This window comes from Nycticebus coucang, chromosome 1, assembly GCF_027406575.1.
Source record: "Nycticebus coucang isolate mNycCou1 chromosome 1, mNycCou1.pri, whole genome shotgun sequence".
In the NCBI taxonomy this organism is placed as follows: Eukaryota; Metazoa; Chordata; class Mammalia; order Primates; family Lorisidae; genus Nycticebus; species Nycticebus coucang.
In genome coordinates this window covers 27,966,643-27,986,038 of record NC_069780.1, presented here as the reverse complement: position 1 = coordinate 27,986,038, position 19,396 = coordinate 27,966,643, and the positions used below count along the sequence as shown (strand labels likewise).

The following is a 19,396-nucleotide window of genomic DNA, read 5'->3' as shown; positions in this document are numbered from 1 at the left end:
ACAACAGGTTTCTGTTGTACCCAGTTTGTGGCCCTTTGTTAAGGCAGCTCTCACAAGCCACAAAGAGTGCCACTTTGTAATCAGAAATGTTCACAATTTCCAAGTTAAAATATCCATAAAATAGGCTTTAACAATTTTCTCCCTTTCTCACTCTGTTTGGCGAGTGTGGTAACATTTCATGGGGAAATCACTGAGCTATTCTGCTACAGTCCATTTTCATGAGTGAAATGCAAGGAATTCAGACGCAGGATAGTGTGATGTTAGCGCCCTCAAGCACAGTTCCATCTGACAAATATCTAAACAGCTGGGGAAGTCCCAAGGAGATTCAAATTGGTTTTTGTGATTTAAAAAAAAAAAGATCTTTGGGTGTTAGAAAAGATAACATAGATCTAGGGTAAAGAAAAAAGACCGAATTGTGTGAAATGAGATAAAGCCTTTTCATCACCCTTGACCCTGAGTCGGTGGATCCTTTCCCCAGGGTACATACACCATCTTAGCCATTTTCCTGGGTTTCCTCCTAAGAGACATTCTATGCATCCAGAGGCATTCAGGTTGGACTCTCCTATAATACTTACAATTCTATGAAAACAAGAGTATTCTAGGCACGTGGCTCTGCACCTTGTTTCTTTCCCCTAAGGACAGTTCTTTCATATTCTTTTGAACAACATAACAATCAGAGGCAGTTCAGTGTAATCATCAGGACGGTGACCCCTGGAATCACTTTGCCTGGGTCCCAATCTGGGGGATACCTCTTACTATCTGTACAACCTTGGACAAATTACCAAACCAACATGAGCCTTCTCACGTCTAAAACAGGATGAATAATAGTCATAACCCCATTCCAATTGCGATTCCTGAACACCTTAACAGTGGCAGGTGGTGCAAAAAGCATGGCAAACAGCAGGGCTCAGTCAGCGCATGTGAGTGGCCATCAGAAAACCACTGAGACCTACAAAGCCAGACCTTGCCATTCCCCCTCTGCAATATGATTTTCCTATTGCTCAAATGTAATTTTATTTTATTTTATTTATTTATTTTTATCTACTTGAGACAAAGTCTCATTATGCCGCCCTCTGTAGAGTGCCTTCGCATCACAGCTCACAGCAACCTCAAACTCTTGGGCTTAAGTCATTCTCTTGCTTCAGCCTCCCAAGTAGCTGGGACTACAGATGCCACAACACTCGGCTATTTTTTTGTTGCAGTTGTCATTGTTGTTTAGCAGGCCTGGGCTGGCTTCAAACCCACCAGCCTTGGTTCATGTGGCCAGCACCTTGACCACTGTGCTACGGGCACTGAGACTCAAATGTAATTTTAAATACTTTTGATTTAGATCAGATAGAGAAAGCTACATTCCAGAGATTGTTGCTAACAGCTAAAGTCCAGGGCACTGGAGATGAAGGAGAGATGGGCAATTACAGTAGGATGAACTAAGCGCTGTTAAAGAGGCGTGTGTAACATACAAGAACTTCAAGGAAAAGCCCCCCTCTGGCAGTGAGCAATCTTATCACTAACTATACTGGTGTCCACTGTGACATCCCTTTACCACAAAATTTTAGCCTGAGTGATAAACAGTAAACATAAGCTTATCTGTGAAAGGAAGTTTCTACATAGGGCTCCAAGATATCTTTTTCTAAATCTTCATTTGCTAATGCATTTTTTTTTTTTTTTTTAGAGACAGAGTCTCACATTTGTTGCCCTCAATAGAGTGCTGTGGCATCATAGCTCACAGCAACCTCTAGCTCTTGGGCTTAGGTGATTCTTTTGTCTCAGCCTCCTTGAGTAGCAGGGACCACAGGCACCCACCACAATGCCCAGCTATTTTTTGTTGCAGTTTGGCCAGGACCAGGTTTGAACCCACCAACCTCTCTACATGGGGCCGGCACCCTACTCACTGAGCCACAGGCACCACCCATGTGTTTTTTTGTTTTGTTTTGGTTTGGTTTTTTTAGCATATTTCCCCTTTGGGGCAGAGACAGATCCACCCCAAAATGTATTTGCTAGATGAAACAATGGCATGAAAGACATTTTATAAGAATATTCACTGAGTTATTTTTCCACAGCAGCCTCATTAATTGAGCTAATTTCCCAGGTAAGTTCAAATTTGGGGATCTGAAGTTTGTGTTGGAAGCATTTATAGAATTTTCTTGATTTTTACAAATTTAACAATATGTGATTTGCTTGGATCTTTTGATATTAAACTACAGCCTGAAGATAGTTTTTGCTGAGAATTTTTATGGTAATTTAAAAAATAATACATGGACCATAAATACTTAAGGGATATTTGAGTATGAAGCAAAAAGAATCATTCTGTACTGCAGTTTGGAGTGTTCATTTCTAGGTGGAAGCTGTTTTTGTATTTTGGGTTTTTACAGAATCCAGGGCCTGCTATAGAGCTTTCCAGATAGCCACCTACATGTCAAGATGTGTGTGCTACAATGAGGAAACTCACTCCCCAAATAGCTCTTCACGAAAACCTAAACTTCCCCTTTTCATTGACTTACGCTTTCCTTTTCTACGACATTTTGACGAGTATTTTTTCCAGGGGAGTAAATGTATATCCAAATAGCACTGTGTGTCCTTTTTGGTAATCTGTCCACTTTTAATAAGGATGGCTCAAGACTATGTCCATAAAGACATAAAAGTTAAATAGAGCTAAGCTGGATGTTTTCCCCACAATCAGCCTTCTCTACCTGCAGTCACCATTCAAACCTGTACAAAGCATGTGCCAGGCAAGTCAAAGGGAACAAACATGGAAAAGCCTCAGACCCGGCTATAAGAAAGCATTAATTTAGCCAAGAGGATAAGACAAATATATTGCAAACTCTATTGGAGAAAGAGTAAAATACCCAAGGCATGTTCTGGGAAGAAAGTTCAAAACGAGGCTGCCTGAATGAGCCAATGTCTAAGCCGGCCTTGAAAGATACATAGGTTATTTTTGAGTGTGTATTACTTTTTTCTTCTTTTAAAACATATAATAAAAATTAAAACTATGCATCTATACCCTTCTATACCTGTAAACAAGAGAAAATGAAAGTTTTTTACAGAAGAGGAAATATGTATTTCAAATAAACAATCTCACTACTAACCAGAGAGATGTAAATTAAAACAACAAGGCGATATTTTTCTCATCCACCAGATGGGTTAAAATTGGAAGAGTTAGAAAATTTTAACAACTGGAGAAGTCTTAAATAGGGGGCGATGGATATCTCTGTCCATTGCTAGGAGTATGAGGAGGGGGAATTTAGCACATGAGCCTAACTAATCCGTGCGTTTGATCAGTGATTCCATTTCTACTCTTTGCCGAGTGAAACACTCACACGTGAGCAGAAGGGAACGTGAACAGAAGTGCTCACTGCAGCACTGTTTGTGAGAGTAAAACCCAGGGCCATTCTAAATATCCATCAACTGGGAGATGAAAAATAAAGCTCAGTGCTCATAGGATGAATTATGTAAAAAGCTGAAAGTGTTTGAAGAGACGTACAGGTCTTTGTGGTCGCCAAAGATGGTGAGGTGCTATTGTCATTTGGCGAGAATGTGCCAGGAATGCTAAACACCCCACAGGACTTGTCCTGCTCATGATGCCGGCAGCGCGCTCCCCGAGACACTGACGATGTTTGTGAACACACACACGTCCAAGCTGATAGACCCCAGATCTAACTGCAAAGTTAGAACCAGTTGTAAGCACAGTATGCTATCTCCTGTTTTTAACACCCTCCTCCGAAATGCAACACATATACAGAGGGTGCCAAAAAATACATGCATATTTTAAGAAAGGAAAAACTGTACTACATTTGTAATACTCAAGTCACATTTGACTTCTGCAATTATAACAAGTGCTCAAATGTGACTTGTCTTCATCTTTTTTGTTATCCGTATATATCGAGTATTGCAATTTTAATATGATTTTTTTCCTCTCTTAAAATGCGTTTACCTTTTATTGGCACCCTCTGTATATTTACATATTAAGATGTGTAAAAGCACAGAATGAGTCTAAAAACTATACACCAAACTCATAAGGATGGTTTTCTTTGTAGAAGGAACCGGGACTCAGGTTATGTCAAGGGAGAATTTAACTTGATCAGATTTTCCTAATTTAGCTTGTTCTAATGAAAAAAGCTACATCCCTATAGCATTTGGGTAACTGAAATTTAATTAGAAAAGGAAAAGCTAATTTCTTCCTTCATCCGACCTCCAGAGATAACCTGTTGATAATTTGCCTTATTCCTTCGTTTATCCAGCTAAGGGTATATTGAGTGCTGGAACTGGCCCAGGCACTTAGGGGAAGACAGAGAGAGAGACAGAGAGGAGGGAGGGAAGGAGATGGAGCAAGACAGGGGAACAGATTGGCTTTTCCTCCGTTAGAAGTCTAGTGGGATTTGGAGTGACCATTGTTCAGGGGGAAATTCTACAGGAGGAGAATAAGAGGAGCAAAGGCCTAGAAGCCAGACAATGTCAGGAATGTACAAGAATCAGAAAACTACGTAATTCAGGGAGAGTGACAAAGGATGGGAGATGGACCTGGAGAAGGAGACTGGGTTGTGGGTGGCACTGGATACTGACAAAATTCCTTGGCTGATGTCTATAGGGCCTCTCAGGGCTTAGTATGCACACCCAAACAGCTCATTACATACAGTCATAATTGCATGGACTTAAACTCCTCATAAGCAGAATTATATTTAAATTTTTTTTATTTGTTGTTTTGATTATTGGGGTAAGAGGGAGATCTTAATGGGCTTGAACTTACAAAATTAGGAAGGCTCTTAAAGAAAAATTTAACAATGAAATAAGAAAGGAATATTTATTTAAAATGAGAGGTCACAAATTATAAATTTAAAAAGCCAAGGAATAGCACAAACACCACAAAAGTGAGAACAACAAGTTATTTTCATTAATGAAGTGCTTAACACACCTCTATTTTTTCTCTATATTTTTGCTGTACAGACTTTTCACGTAATAACAACAACTTTAGGAAAATTATATTCTTTCATCTAGAATTGTTTTTTAAAAAGTTATTGATAACATAGAAAAGTTATTTTCAGCTGGACAGTGTGGTGTTGACATTGGTAATGAAGTTTCTAGGACTATTGGTGAATTCAGGAACCTTTATGGGGGCCCTTTCGCACATGCCCTGAAAAAGTTCAAAGCATTTTCAATAATTGTGTACGGGGACATATATTCTAGAGGTGACCTTTATTAACCATTATTAACCATACCACACAGTCTGTACAAGGGAGAGGGCCTGAACTAAAGCTTCAATGGCTTCACAATAAACTTACCTCTGATTATGTTTTTATTATTTAAAAAAATGAAATTAGGCGGCGCCTGTGGGTCAAGGAGTAGGGCGCCGGTCCCATATGCCAGAGGTGGCAGGTTCAAACCTAGCCCTGGCCAAAATAAAATAAATAAATAAATAAATAAATGAAATAATTACAAAATGTTAACCTAATAAATAAAGGTCACATATAACCCCCACTGCAGAGAAGCTCATAACCGTCTGCTTGGATAGTCCTTTCAGGTTTTGTACAGTATTTGAATAATTTCTAAATTCTACCAGGACTCCTACCCAATCTTTATCTACATATTGCTAATAATGGGGAAGTAAGTACTTGTATAGCGAAGCTCATTCTGTATTTCCACGGTTGGTGGGTAGAAAACACTTGCCTACATTGAATTTCTGGCTCCTGCTATACAGATGGATTTTAGCAGATGGTCCCAAAGCTACTTCTTGGAGTTACATAGTTACATAGATACATAGGAGTTTACACAAATAGTTGAAAGCAATTAGAATGCGCCCTCTTCTCTTGCCTACAACTTCTTTTATGACACACTCTCTGTCTCTTTTTTGTTCAGAGACCTTATCTCCTCTGAACATCTTTCAAATTTTTAAAATCTTTTTTTTTTTTCTTTTTTTCAGGCAGAGTCTCATGCAGACACCTTGGCTAGAGTGCCATGATGTCATCGCCAAAGCAACTTCAAACTTTTGGGCTCAAGAAATTCTCTTGGGACTACAGGTGACCTCAACAATGCCCAAATATTTTTAGTAGAGACAGGGTCCTGCTCCCACTCTTCTCGAACTCCTGAGCTACAGCAATCCACCCAGCTGGGCTTCCCAGAGTGGTAGGGTTACACTGTCTTAAAAGTAAGGTCTGATGTGCAAAACAGCAGAACAGGCAGGATCTCCCCCATTCCAGCTGCTACATACACTGGGCAGCCCACATTACACTGGTTTCTCTGCACACACTGGGCAGCCCACATTGCACTGGTTTCTCTACACACACTGGGCAGCCCACAGTGCACTGGTTTCTCTGCACACACACTGGGCAGCCCACATTACACTGGTTTCTCTGCACACACACTGGGCAGCCCACATTACACTGGTTTCTCTGCACACACTGCGGCAGCCCACATTGCACTGGTTTCTCTACACACACTGGGCAGCCCACATTGCACTGGTTTCTCTGCACACACTGGGGCAGCACACATTGCACTGGTTTCTCTGCACACACTGGGCAGCCCACATTACACTGGTTTCTCTACACACACTGGGCAGCCCACATTGCACTGGTTTCTCTACACACACACTGGGCAGCCCACATTGCACTGGTTTCTCTGCACACACTGGGCAGCCCACATTACACTGGTTTCTCTACACACACTGGGCAGCCCACATTGCACTGGTTTCTCTACACACAATGGGCAGCCCACATTGCACTGGTTTCTCTGCACACACACTGGGCAGCACACATTACACTGGTTTCTCTGCACACACACTGGGCAGCCCACATTACACTGGTTTCTCTGCACACACTGGGGCAGCCCACATTGCACTGGTTTCTCTACACACACTGGGCAGCTCACATTGCACTGGTTTCTCTACACACACTGGGCAGCCCACATTGCACTGGTTTCTCTACACACACTGGGCAGCCCACATTGCACTGGTTTCTCTACACACACTGGGCAGCCCACATTGCACTGGTTTCTCTACACACACACTGGGCAGCCCACATTACACTGGTTTCTCTGCACACACTGGGGCAGCCCACATTGCACTGGTTTCTCTACACGCACTGGGCAGCCCACATTGCACTGGTTTCTCTGCACACACTGGGGCAGCACACATTGCACTGGTTTCTCTGCACACACTGGGCAGCCCACATTACACTGGTTTCTCTACACACACTGGGCAGCCCACATTGCACTGGTTTCTCTACACACACACTGGGCAGCCCACATTGCACTGGTTTCTCTGCACACACTGGGCAGCCCACATTACACTGGTTTCTCTACACACACTGGGCAGCCCACATTGCACTGGTTTCTCTGCACACACTGGGCAGCCCACATTGCACTGGTTTCTCTGCACACAATGGGCAGCCCACATTACACTGGTTTCTCTACACACACTGGGCAGCACATTGCACTGGTTTCTCTACACACACACTGGGCAGCCCACATTGCACTGGTTTCTCTGCACACACTGGGCAGCCCACATTGCACTGGTTTCTCTGCACACACTGGGCAGCCCACATTGCACTGGTTTCTCTGCACACACAGGGCAGCCCACGTTGCACTGGTTTCTCTGCACACACTGGGCAGCCCACATTGCACTGGTTTCTCTACACACCCACTGGGCAGCACACAATGGACTGGTTTCTCTGCACACACTGGGCAGCCCACAATGCACTGGCTTCTTCAGAATTGCATCACACAGATGATTCAGTCTGAACCTACCGTTGATTAAAACTCTCAGTTAAGTCATTATCCTCTGCTGCTCCTAAAAGGGTGATGCCGTTTGGATGGAGTGCAGTTAAGAAACCTTGCTGGCACTGGGAAAGGCCAAGTGAGAAGGACTGGTAAGGAGTTGCCCACCTGGTCTGGGGGGGAGCTTTGGTGAGGAGAAATTTGCTTTTGTTTCCATTTCGCCAGTTAGTCTGTCTGATCCAATGACTTTTCACTTATTAGCTACGCGACCACATGCAAGTAGCAACCTCAGCTCTCTCATGGTCAAGGTGAGTCGTAATAATGCCTAAAGAAAAACTTTCACATACAGTTGTCCAGAAAGTTCCAGTGCACATGAACTTTATGGACACCTTGTATTTTCACATGTTGAAACATCGTGTCCTTTATATACTTTTTACACAATTCTTTAGCTCTCATAAGAAAAAAACAAGCTACAAACTTTCTTTAATTGTGCAATGCATCTATTTTGACTATGCCAGATGTGCTGGGTGTTGGGAATATATTTCAACACAGTTTGGAACAGGTTTATTTCCCTGAAACTAAAAAAGAAAAAACTAAAAAAAGAAATAGTTTTGGTCTCATTTTCCCTGAAGAAGTAAAAAAGAGCAAGAAACTAATTTTTAATAATATATTAGAAGCAATGTTATATTTGCTTGCCTCCCTAAGGCCCCCGTGTTACCATAATTACATCTCAGAGCTAACAGAGTCACACAGAAGAGACAAATCAAACTTCAAAAAATATATATTTGTACGGGGTTTATAAGATTACCAAAAACAGCAATTGACCTTGAAAGAAATAGTGGTATTATCACATCCATGACACAGTAACAAATTAGGAAAAACCCACTCACTAAGGAATTTTCAAAGCTGCCTCTTAAATACAGGAAATAAAGTCAACCACAGAGCAAGCAGACAGGCTCTATCCAGAAAGCTGGTCCACAGTTCAGCTTCCTCTCCTTTCATTCCAGTGCTTGACCTTCTGGAAAATTGCCCCAGAATATTGGAAACTTTTCACAGTTTCTTGTTACTGAGTTTTATTGTTTTAAGTTACTGATGTAAGGTTTTATATCTCTTTTGTTCTGCCTTTAAAAGAGAGACTTTCAAACTTTTTTGAATTGGCCCACAATATAAAATATTTTATATCACTTCCAATGTACACACACACACACACTCCCCACAAACACACACAAAAACCCAAAAAGTTACAGGAAGTAACACATCCTTCTACACACTATTTACTCCAATGTTTTCTTTTTCATTTCTTTTGAACAAATTTTCACGTGACCCACTAGATTCACTGTAAGACCACGAGCAGGTTGTACCTGGTGTTTGAAAAACAGTGCAAAGTCTTGCTATTCAAAGTTTGGACATAGCACCAGCACCACCTGGGCTCTTGCTAGAAATGCAGATTCTCAGGCCCTGCCCTTGACCTGCCGAGCCCCCATGATCGTCCTGCAGTTTAGAGTCTGAGAAGCATGGATGTGAGTGAGGGACTGTCAGGCCTAAAAACTTTAATTCACCTTAATAACATCGATGGGTTATAGTATTTGCCATCTGGAGAAAAAGGCAAAGGAAAATACTTAACTAAGTTGCTTTTCAGTATCAATGAAGAGGGAAAGAGAAGGATCTGTAGGTGAACATAAAAAAATCACCAAATAGCTGCCATGTGAGTGATTTGGACAGTAAATGTTACAGGAGCAAGAGCTCCTGGGGGCTTGAAGGATCAGGAAAAGCTTCACTAAGGAGGTAGATGAAGAGGTGAAGGTTAAAGAATTGATATAAGATTCACTAGGCAGGGAAAGAAAAGAGCATTCCCAGAGGAGGAATGGCCTGAGCAAAGGCACTGGGGTTGATATTTGCAGGGTGAATTCGGGCAACCGAATGCCCAGCTAGAGTACATGGTATGTGTCAGGAGTGATGCTAAGTGACGCTGGAATACCAGGCGGGCACGAAAAGCAATTGTACATTTTAAAACATGAGCCACACAGCCATTTTGATTGAATATTTCTTTTCTTTTTCTAACCAGCCAACACCTTGATTGCATGGATTATATATTTCTTGGTAGGGACAAAATTTCTTTGTAACCCACATCTATAGACTACTATTAATATTAATGAAAATATTAAATAGTATTTTTGTCTTTCCTGGCAAAGAGAAGTGAACTAGAATCTAGATTTTGTTCCATAAGAGTTATTGACAGTACATACATTTCAACCCACAGCAAGAACAGAAACTCTGGTTGTGTAAAAGCAGCTAAAAAGGCCTTGGAACAGCTAATGAAAGTGCTCTTCTTTAGAAAATTTTCTTTTTTTAGTTCATTTTCAAAATTATTCTTCCTTTTGAACAACACTGACACACCTCTGATCTCTCTGGCAAATGCCCCTCTATGGCCATGGCCGACACAGCTAATGAATTGATCTGTCTTTCTTGCCAACCTGGTGCTCAGCCTCACAGTCCTGGGCACCAGGTTGATCCCCACTTTAAGCAATCTGCACTTGGGTGAATTTGTCCTCAGCACTTGATTCATTCCATAGTTTTCTTGGCTGCTAATTTCATTCATGTTCATTTGTTCCTGGGGCTGGTGACAGGTTCTTTAATTTCCTGCAAGGTAAATCAACAGGTCTTCTGTGCCTTCAGAAACCATGGATTTACCATGGATTTAGAATAAGGAACTATCTTAACTCAAGGGCTATCAGTGCTGTGATTTGCATTATTGTAGGGCTGTGACATATCTAAGGCAAAACGGTGTCCACACAGCCACCTTAAATCATATATTCACAAGCATGGGCTTATCTTTCCACTGACGGTAGCGATAGACCCTGTCCAAGCAGACAGGACCAAGGAGAGGCTTTGTGAAGGATTTTGGCAATTCTAATAAGGTCTCAGACAGGCATAGAGTGATGCCTAAGGGAACCTGAAGAAAGACTCCCCACAGTCTTCCCAACAGGGAGGTTTCTGTGATGGAACCAGCAAGGCTGTGGCTTTCTGTGTTTCTTTTAAGTGTGCACATTTGCATGTGCTAATAGCAGAGCTCCATGGTGAGGCCAGCTGCCCAGCCTTGAGAAAAAAAGCTGAGTGATGACAGAGGCAGAGTGTGTGAATATCTCAGAAATTCAGGAATTAAAGGTGAGTTCCATGTTGTCTGGTGGGAGTCAAGGCTGAGCTGAAGAAAAACAGGACTGAAAGGGAGGAGAGAATTCTGTGGGAGTTAGAGACCAGGATAAACCTGTTCCTGAGGGAATCTGAGGAATGAGGCAGAAGCACACAGAGGCACAGAGTGGCACAAGGAGTCAGAGAGAAAGATAGAGATATAAGAATACAAGACGTGAAGACAGAGAAAGGGCCCCTGGCTTACACAGAGAGCCAGGAGCACCAGGAACCACGGTGGAGGGGACACACAGGCAGATGCAAACAGAGGGATCCAGGGGACAGAGGCGGAGAAACCAAAGGGAGCTAGGACGCGACAGAGAGAGAGATGCACAAAGCCCTCCTCAGAGGTGGGTCAGCAAACCCAGGGCCAGCAGAGACATGACAGATCAGAGGGACGGAACTGCTGACCTGGAGGAGGGGTGGACACTGCATCTCACTGAAGCAGAGGTCCCTCCGTCCAGTCCCCAGGGCAGCCTGCGCAGTGCAGGAATGGCTCCAAGACCAAAAGAGCACCACCGTTCCTCAGTGACCGGGACTGGAAATAATATTTCACGGATGAGACAGTGAGGAGGCCTGGCACAACTGGGCAAGGATTGGAAACTAGAGATTCTCTTGGGAGGGCTCACCTCCAAGTGCACTGCAGCTTCACTGCATCTACTCTGGTTACCTGTATCTCAGAAGATGCTGCTGGCTCAGGGCAATTGCCTTCAGTCTGTGACTGCCACCGACAACTTACCATTGTGGGCTAGTACAGGTGACAAGAGAGAGTCACTTTCAGGAAGCTACAACTGCAGGAAAAAGCCCCAAACTTTGGGAGATGTAAGAAAATATAGGCGGATCTTATCCCACTAGTTACCCTTCTCTCTTCCATGATTCAGATGATAACCACGACCAGCATCAATTATCCCGCCAGTAAAATCCACTGGGCATAACAGGGACTGAGTGATTCTGCGGGTGAAGAATGCAAATTAGTATGCTGAAGGCTTGTGGCGGAAGTCAGGAATCATGAGTTCTAGTCTTGGCCTTGACTCAGCTTGGAGCAAATCAACCAACACTGAAACATCTGCTCTTTGTCAAGTGATGTGCACAGATGGAGAAGACCCCAATGCATTACCTCCAGTCCTGCTGCTAAGGAATTCTCCATCAGAAGGAGTTTACTGCTATCTAGCCAAAAGCAGGTGGCCAAACCTCTTAGCTTCTTGGGATTGACAAAATGGTTCTCAGATTATCTGGTGAATCAACCAAAAACATATAGTCTACTGGTGGTGAGTCAGAACCCTAGGAGTGGTAATATGAAACCCAGGAACTAAGGTGTTTGTGGGACATTAATGTTTTTAATTGTTTTAATACCATTTTGAAAAATATACATAAAAGCAGTAGAACTAGTTTTGTTTAGATGCAAATCACATCAGCTCAGTGGAATTGCTGGTTTAACGGGTTCCCTCTTGGCCATTCTCAGGTCAGCCCTCTAGTTTCCTATTCACTAATCTACATGCTGCCCTGCTGGTTCCTTTCCTTGGCTCTGGACTTGTTGCCACCCATCATCCTGATCTACCAGATTAATTTACCTAAAAAGAAAACATGATGACCACGTAATTCCACATTCCCACATCATTGAGTCCATCTTGTTCATTGACCAAATCTATTTTAGACCCTCCGGAATCTGGACCAAACTAAATATTCAAACTTTAACAGAGGGAAACAGGTGGGCCCAGGAAAAACCAGACCCAGAGCCTGCCTTGAGATGGACTAAAAAAGAGATGATGAAAAAATATTTGACCAACAAACAAGAGCAAAATCATATAAACAGTGATAATTCAATCTCTGCATATTGTGTGTTTACAGAGAAATATTTTTAAAAGCTTAAAAAGAATTAGACCAATGCAATATTAGGTGTTAGTACATGGCTAACATCTTGGTGCTTTAATTTCTCAAATTTTAATAATTAATACAGGGTGTCTGTAAAATTTGTGGGCAATTTAAAATAGTTTTAAATTTTAAATTGCACATGAACTTTACTGACAGCTTGTATATATTACTATTATTCTAAATGTTTATATGAGTAATTTCACATATGTAGTCAACTATAAAATAGTATAAATAATACCCACACTTAAAGACTACTTGTATTTTAGTAGAATAATTTTTCACCTTTTGTCATGTTTTTAATCTATATATTTTATAGCTTTAAAGTACAGATATTATGCACTTTAACCTAGAATAATTCAATATGTGTTTATAAAAAGTAACATCCTCTTATGAACCATCATACTGTTCTCAAAACAAATTAGTGCTCTTCGGCTTTATGAAGTTATAAATATTTTTAAGTAAAGAAGGTCCAGCAACAGATAACAGGGACATGCGCTAGTCAGCAGAAGTCCGGGGAAGCATGACCACAGAAAAGTGGAGGTGAGCAAAGACCAGCGGTATGGTCATGAAGATACCAGAACTGCAAGAGGAAAGCCAGGTGGAAGCTTCTCCCCCGGGGAGGCTGGGCGGGTGGAGGCCACAACCAGACGGAGTGAACACTTGACCAACCGGCTGGGTCCTGGGACTGAGGGGGTCTGAGTCCACGTGGGTTCTTTATATTTTCTGAATCCTTGATATTTCGCCATTTTCTTTCTTTCATTTGTGCCATTTTCTTTGTATAAAATCTCATCTTTTCTCACTTCAGCTGATGAAAGTCCTATCAGTTCCAAGGCCACCTTTTTCACTCTCAGCGGTCTCCTCCCTTCCTGCCCCAGGCAGCTGTTCTTATCAAGGCACAGTTACTGCCCTCTGCCCACATGATGCTGCCTCCTAGCTCTGTCTGGACTCGCATCCCCTGTCCCCGCATGGTCACTCCTTCTTTGCTGCAGTCTCCCCCATGCTGCTGAGCCTAACGCCCTCCTGCCACAGATGGATCCCTGACTGAATAAAAGATGAGTTAAATGGGCCACTCCACCCAATGTGGAGAATTGTAGGATCAATGGAGGAGGAAGGAAGTCACCCCACGGAGGAACAGAAAAACACAACAACCGAAGAGGAAATTCATTTGAGTCGGGGAGAGATGGAGCTGTACCCTAGTTACACACTACCGTACAACCACAGGAGAACCACCTTCCGTTTTCAGAGTCCAAGATTACAGAATTGTGCACAGAAGAGGAACAAGGGCCTGGCTCTGGTTGGTGTCACCCCTCTGTAAACAGGATGTTGGCCCACCTTTGTGTGCATGTGCATGTTATTATCTGAAGAACAGAAGGAACAATGTCCTTTAGAATAAACTTTGTTGATGGGGTGATCACAGAGCTTTCTTTTCCTCTCTCAGTTCACTCTGGCACCCCTAAGTTGTACTAGTATAGTAAGAAGAGAGAAGTTGGATGAAATTAGAAAGTTGCATTAATGGTCAAACAGGAAGGCTCTGGAGCAAAACTCCTGGACTTGAAGGTTTACTAGAACGTAACCTTGGGCCACATGATTAAAGCTTTGTCGTTTACTTTTATCATCTGTAAGTGGGGGTGACATTAGTAATAGTACCCACCTCATAGCAGTGTGTGAATTAAATACAGTCACACGTGCAAAGGGTTTCAAATAGTTTCAAATTGCACGCTAAGCATCCAATAATTACTAATTTCAATTAATAGACATCCCATCCGTGGGCACTGCCTGTTAGCACAACACAGCAGAAGGGGCAACGAGCATTAGCTGTGGGGTAACCTCCTGGGCACATCTCAGCCCCACTACTTACCAGGTGTGTAGGCTGGACTGTGCACTTACCTTATTTAAATTCACGGTACCTCTATGAAATGTGAGGGCTAAATGACATAACGCTGTGAATATCATGGTGCTGGCATATGGTTGAGGGTCTCAGTAAATAATGACTGAATAATGCAACAAGAAAGCAACCTGATTTGTGAAGTAAGCCAGTGCTTCAGACCCAGACACTCGTGGACTTCAGGCAATCTGGTTTCTCTGCTCCCGAGTCTCCTCACATCTAAAGTTGGAATATTAATGCCTTTTGAAGACCAGGGATAGTGTCTGCACAATGTCTGCCTCATGATGTTTTGCTTATTATCATTTATTCCCTGGGTGGGTAAACCACCAGCTGAGGGCCGATTCCTGCCAGCCACCTGTTTCTGACTGAGAGGCAAGAATGGCTTTACATTCTGAAATGGTTGTAGAGAAAAAAGAAGAATATTTTGTGACTCATGAAAATTATATGAAATTCACATTTCAGCATCTACAAATATGTTTTGTTTGAACACCATCACAGACATCTGTGTTCCTGGGCAGTTTTTCCACAATGATGGCAGATCTAAGTAGCTGTAGCAGAGATCGTAAGGCCTGTGATGCCTAAAATATTTATTACCTGGTCCTTTATTTAAAAAAAAATTGCTGATTTCTAACCTACTCTAACCTTCTCTTATATGTGGAAAATTAAAGGGCAGAGAAATGAAGACATTTTGATTAATGCATTTAAATATCCAGAGCTCAGAATGTAGTCTCTTGGCACTGCCCAGCCAAACACTAGCACTTTCCTATATAATTTCAGATCCTGGAAAGTATATAAAAAAGTATATAAAAAGGGAATCATTATATTTTTATATAAAATATAAAAGTATATAAAAAGTATATAAAAAAGGGAATCATTATATTTTTCACTCTGGAATAGGTCTGATTAGATACTTTTATTATTTATTTTGAAAATGTCCTGAAATATTTTTATTTGAGAGTATCCCTTTTGTGTCCATGGTTCTATGTAACTCTGCTATTCCTATACTATCTTGTAGGAATTTTTGTTAGAGCCAAAGAATTGCTGGAATTCTAAATAATTAACTAAGTGGTAAGTCTATACCAGTTTATTACGCAGGTGATGTCCCTAGCATTTATTCCTTGTTTTATTTCCCTGTCTCTTCATTTTGAAAACAGCAGTCAGACAAACTGCCCTAGTCCACCTCTTTCTTGCTTCTTACCCACCAGTCTTTAAACCCCCTATCCTCCCCCACTGCCCACCTCCTCTCCCCATCCCACACCATCAAGGGTAAGTGAAGCTAAGCAACAATTTTAGATGATTTTATTTCCACTTTGCTTTTGGACACATTTATGCATTTAGGATGAAAGGAAAGAAATGGTCTTAGACTGATACTCTCATAAATGAGATGTGGAAATGCATCTGAGTTGCTTGCTTTAGGTACTTTAGAAAACAATAACCCCGTGCTCTGAGCAAGTTGATCACAGCCTAGAAAGGAAAGTGATGGATGTGCTGCAGTCCAGGGCTGCATTTACAAGGATTTACACATTCCAGAGCCTGAAGAGAAACAGGGACCCAAGAACAAGGACTCTGTAGTTTAACCACTCCATTTTCTGTTTATGTCTATCGAAAATAGAAACATAAGAATGTATGTAACTACTTGAATAACCTATTAAAATAATTTACAATTTAAGGCATTAAACCAGCCACGTTTTGTCTATCAATTACATTCAATCATTTTGTTTTTATGAAGCTGTTTAAAAACTGGATTAATCACAAGGTTTGGTACAGATCATACCTCAGCGGTATAAAGGTTCAGAGAAAAAGTTTCATTCATATTCGGTATTCTGCAAGAGGCAATGAGTCATTGTAAAGAGTTCTCAAATAATTACCTATAAAAAGTGTATCAGGGATATAGCAGAGGGGGCAGGCCCTGGCTCAAGTTGATTATTAAATATTCAATTTTGCAAGTTATGACGGGAGTATTTATACTAGGAAATCAGGAAAATTTTAGAAATCAGGGCTTCCTCTACCACCCACCCACCTCATGTGGTTTTCCTGCACACCACTGAGAATGTTTAAAGAAGTCAAGCTCCTGAGAGCTATTATTGGGGGAATGAAAATGTTCTAAAACTGATTTAGGATGTGGTTGTATCACTCTTGAAAGTTACTAAAAATTAATGAATTGTACACTTGACATGGGTAGACTTTATGGTATGTAAAATACACTTTAATAAAATTGCTAACTCAAATGCCTCCAAACCAATGAACAAAATGCCAACAATTATTTTGATAGCTTTAAGATTCAAGTACACACTCAACAGACTTGAAAAATAAAGGCACATTTACTCAATGCTTTTGGTTGTTATATATTCTGTGCAGTGATTCTTAAGCTCCATCAGTCTCACTGTGCAATTACCTCGAGAGTTTAAAAAGGAAGAAGCTCCCCGGCAGAAATACTGACCTCATTTGTCAGGTATGTGGCGTGGGCATCAGGAGTTTTTAAAAACTCCTTGGGTTGTTCTAATGCACAGCGAAGATTGAGAACCCAGAACCCAGAGCAGTTTCCCCAGGTTGCCCATCGTTACAGAAATCATTTCCACATGTTTAATAAATTTCCAGGTCTTCTGAAATAGGGAAGTCTGGATGTAAACGCACCTTGTGCGCGCGCGCGCGCGCGTGTGTGTGTGTGTGTGTGTGTGTGTGTGTGTGTGTGTGTGTGTGTGTGTATGTGAGGGAGACTTTGGGTTTTTCCTGGAGGAAATTTCCCTGTGCGATTTACCTGCAGTTGCTTCCTGCTATTGGTGTGACAGGGGGGCACAGAGATGTCGTCTAGTTCTTCTCTGTCACGTGTGTCATTTAAATGTGTGTCCACAGGACTGAAATTCAGAGAGTCTGATTATCAGAAAGGTTGTTTGTATAACTGAGGAATCGGAATTGAATATCTGCTCTTGTCTCTTTCTCCTTTGGGGTTTCCCACTGTGGTGGACTGGAAATAGGATTACAGCTTATCGATTCAATAGGGCAATAAGTGAGAACTCAAAGTCCAGCTTTAGAGCTTGAACTTTGTGACACCTGTTTTGCAAGGTCACAGAGGAACCTTTTACCTCTTCTGCTTGGAGATTCTATCTAGAAGGATAAAGAGATCCTAGAACTCTGACTTCCTCATAAAGGGAATTTTCTTTCTTTGAAATTGTAGTGCTTACATCTGATCTACCAAATGAAGTTACAATTAAATTCTGAGATGTCAATTTTAAAATCTAAAAGCAGGGATTATTAGAACTATTACAGTAATACAAATCAAAAAGATACAATCTCTGTTGTCTTCACACAGAGAGGTCTCAACTCTATTTTGGTTTTTCTTGCAGAGAGCCTAAGCTTTAGCAGGTTTGAGTCTCAGCTGTGTCATTTAATTGATGTCTGACTAGGAAGCAAGTCATTCAGGCTTGTTTCGTCCCTTATAAGATGAAGATGACCAGTTTCTATGTCACTGTGTCCTCGTGAAGATTTGGAGTTTTTACCCAGACAGAAGGTACAGTTTCATCTCTCCTCATGCACAGGTGTCAAAACCACCCCTCGGAGGGATATTCCGGTGCTTTGGGAGGAAGGTCCAGTTTCTCCTGGAAATCCCCTATTCCACTCTTGTGTAATACTTACTTCTTTTATTAACTGTCCTGATGAGTTGCCTCATCTGGGTCCCTGCTTAAAGACAGAACTACAGTGACTCCACCGCCTAAGCTTACCTGTTGGGAGCAGAAATTCCATCCTCTCTTTGGATGGTTGGCATTGCTGCCTCTCCAGATGTGATGTGACATCATAGATTTAATGATTTGATAAGCAGCTCACACAGCAACAGGACAGAGCAGCACAGAGCAAGCTTGCTGCAGAAACTTCCTCATTCTCAGTCTTTTGACAAAGCCCCACTCCCGGACAGGACAGTAGGCTTGCTCTCTATCTTACTGTAACAGTCTTCCTACAGTCCCTGGGTCAGGGCTCAAAACTGTTGAACGGCACGTTTATTCATCAACCAGAAGACAGCAAGGAAACCAAGCAACATCACGGTCACCTCCCACATCCTAGTGCTGTCCCTAATTCTCAAAGAATGCCGGACGTTCGATTCTCATCCCGTGTTCTCAAACCTACCTATTTTCACATCTGAAAAGTAATGTAAGCCTTTACAATGCAAGGAGCCCCAACTGGAAGATGCCTAACAGTCAGGAATGGAAGAGTGGAAAGAAGGCAGCGGGCCGAAGAAGGGACACGGGATCAGAGCGAGCCCGCAGGTGGGTGCGGGGAGCCGGTGTTCACGCACCAGGGGCTCCGAGAGGAGATGTCTCTTACCCCAAGTCCTGGAGCAGCTCAGCTTCTCCTCCATCCGATCTGCTCCACAGATCTGAGCGATCCCGGGTGCTCATCTTCCCTTCTGGAAGTTCTGCTCTGCCCATTCGCGCCCTTTGCAGAGGCAGGGAGAGAGAGGAGGGAGGGCTGGGCTGCTCCTGGCCCTGGCTCTCAGTAGGAGAGGAGCCTGCGGCGCTCTGGGTCTTCAAGGCGAGGAAGTGAAACTGGTTACTCCTCCCACTGCACTCAGCACCCTGGCCCCGGGCTGACAGGAGCGTGCTGGCAGTCAGGAAGTCTGCCAACTCAGGTACGGCCTGGGAGCCGCCCACACTGCCTCACACCACGGGAATTCTCAGGGGGAGGAAATGGAGAGAAGCCTGCTGCACCTGGGATTGGGCTGTGCCTGCGTGAGGCCCAACCTGGTTTCTCCCCAGG

The 19,396-nt window shown here is 42.5% G+C and overlaps 1 protein-coding gene across 1 annotated transcript in view; it reads right to left on the bottom strand.

Moving 5' to 3' along the window:
* DAPP1 (dual adaptor of phosphotyrosine and 3-phosphoinositides 1) overlaps positions 1–19,187 on the bottom strand; it is a 51,522-nt gene extending 32,335 nt beyond the window's left edge. The window contains exon 1 of the mRNA XM_053555863.1: positions 18,965–19,187. Within this exon, the coding sequence (XP_053411838.1) occupies positions 18,965–19,068 (104 nt within the window). The 5' untranslated portion in view covers positions 19,069–19,187. The remainder of the gene's footprint in view (positions 1–18,964) is intronic.
* Positions 19,188–19,396: the final 209 nt, after the last annotated feature.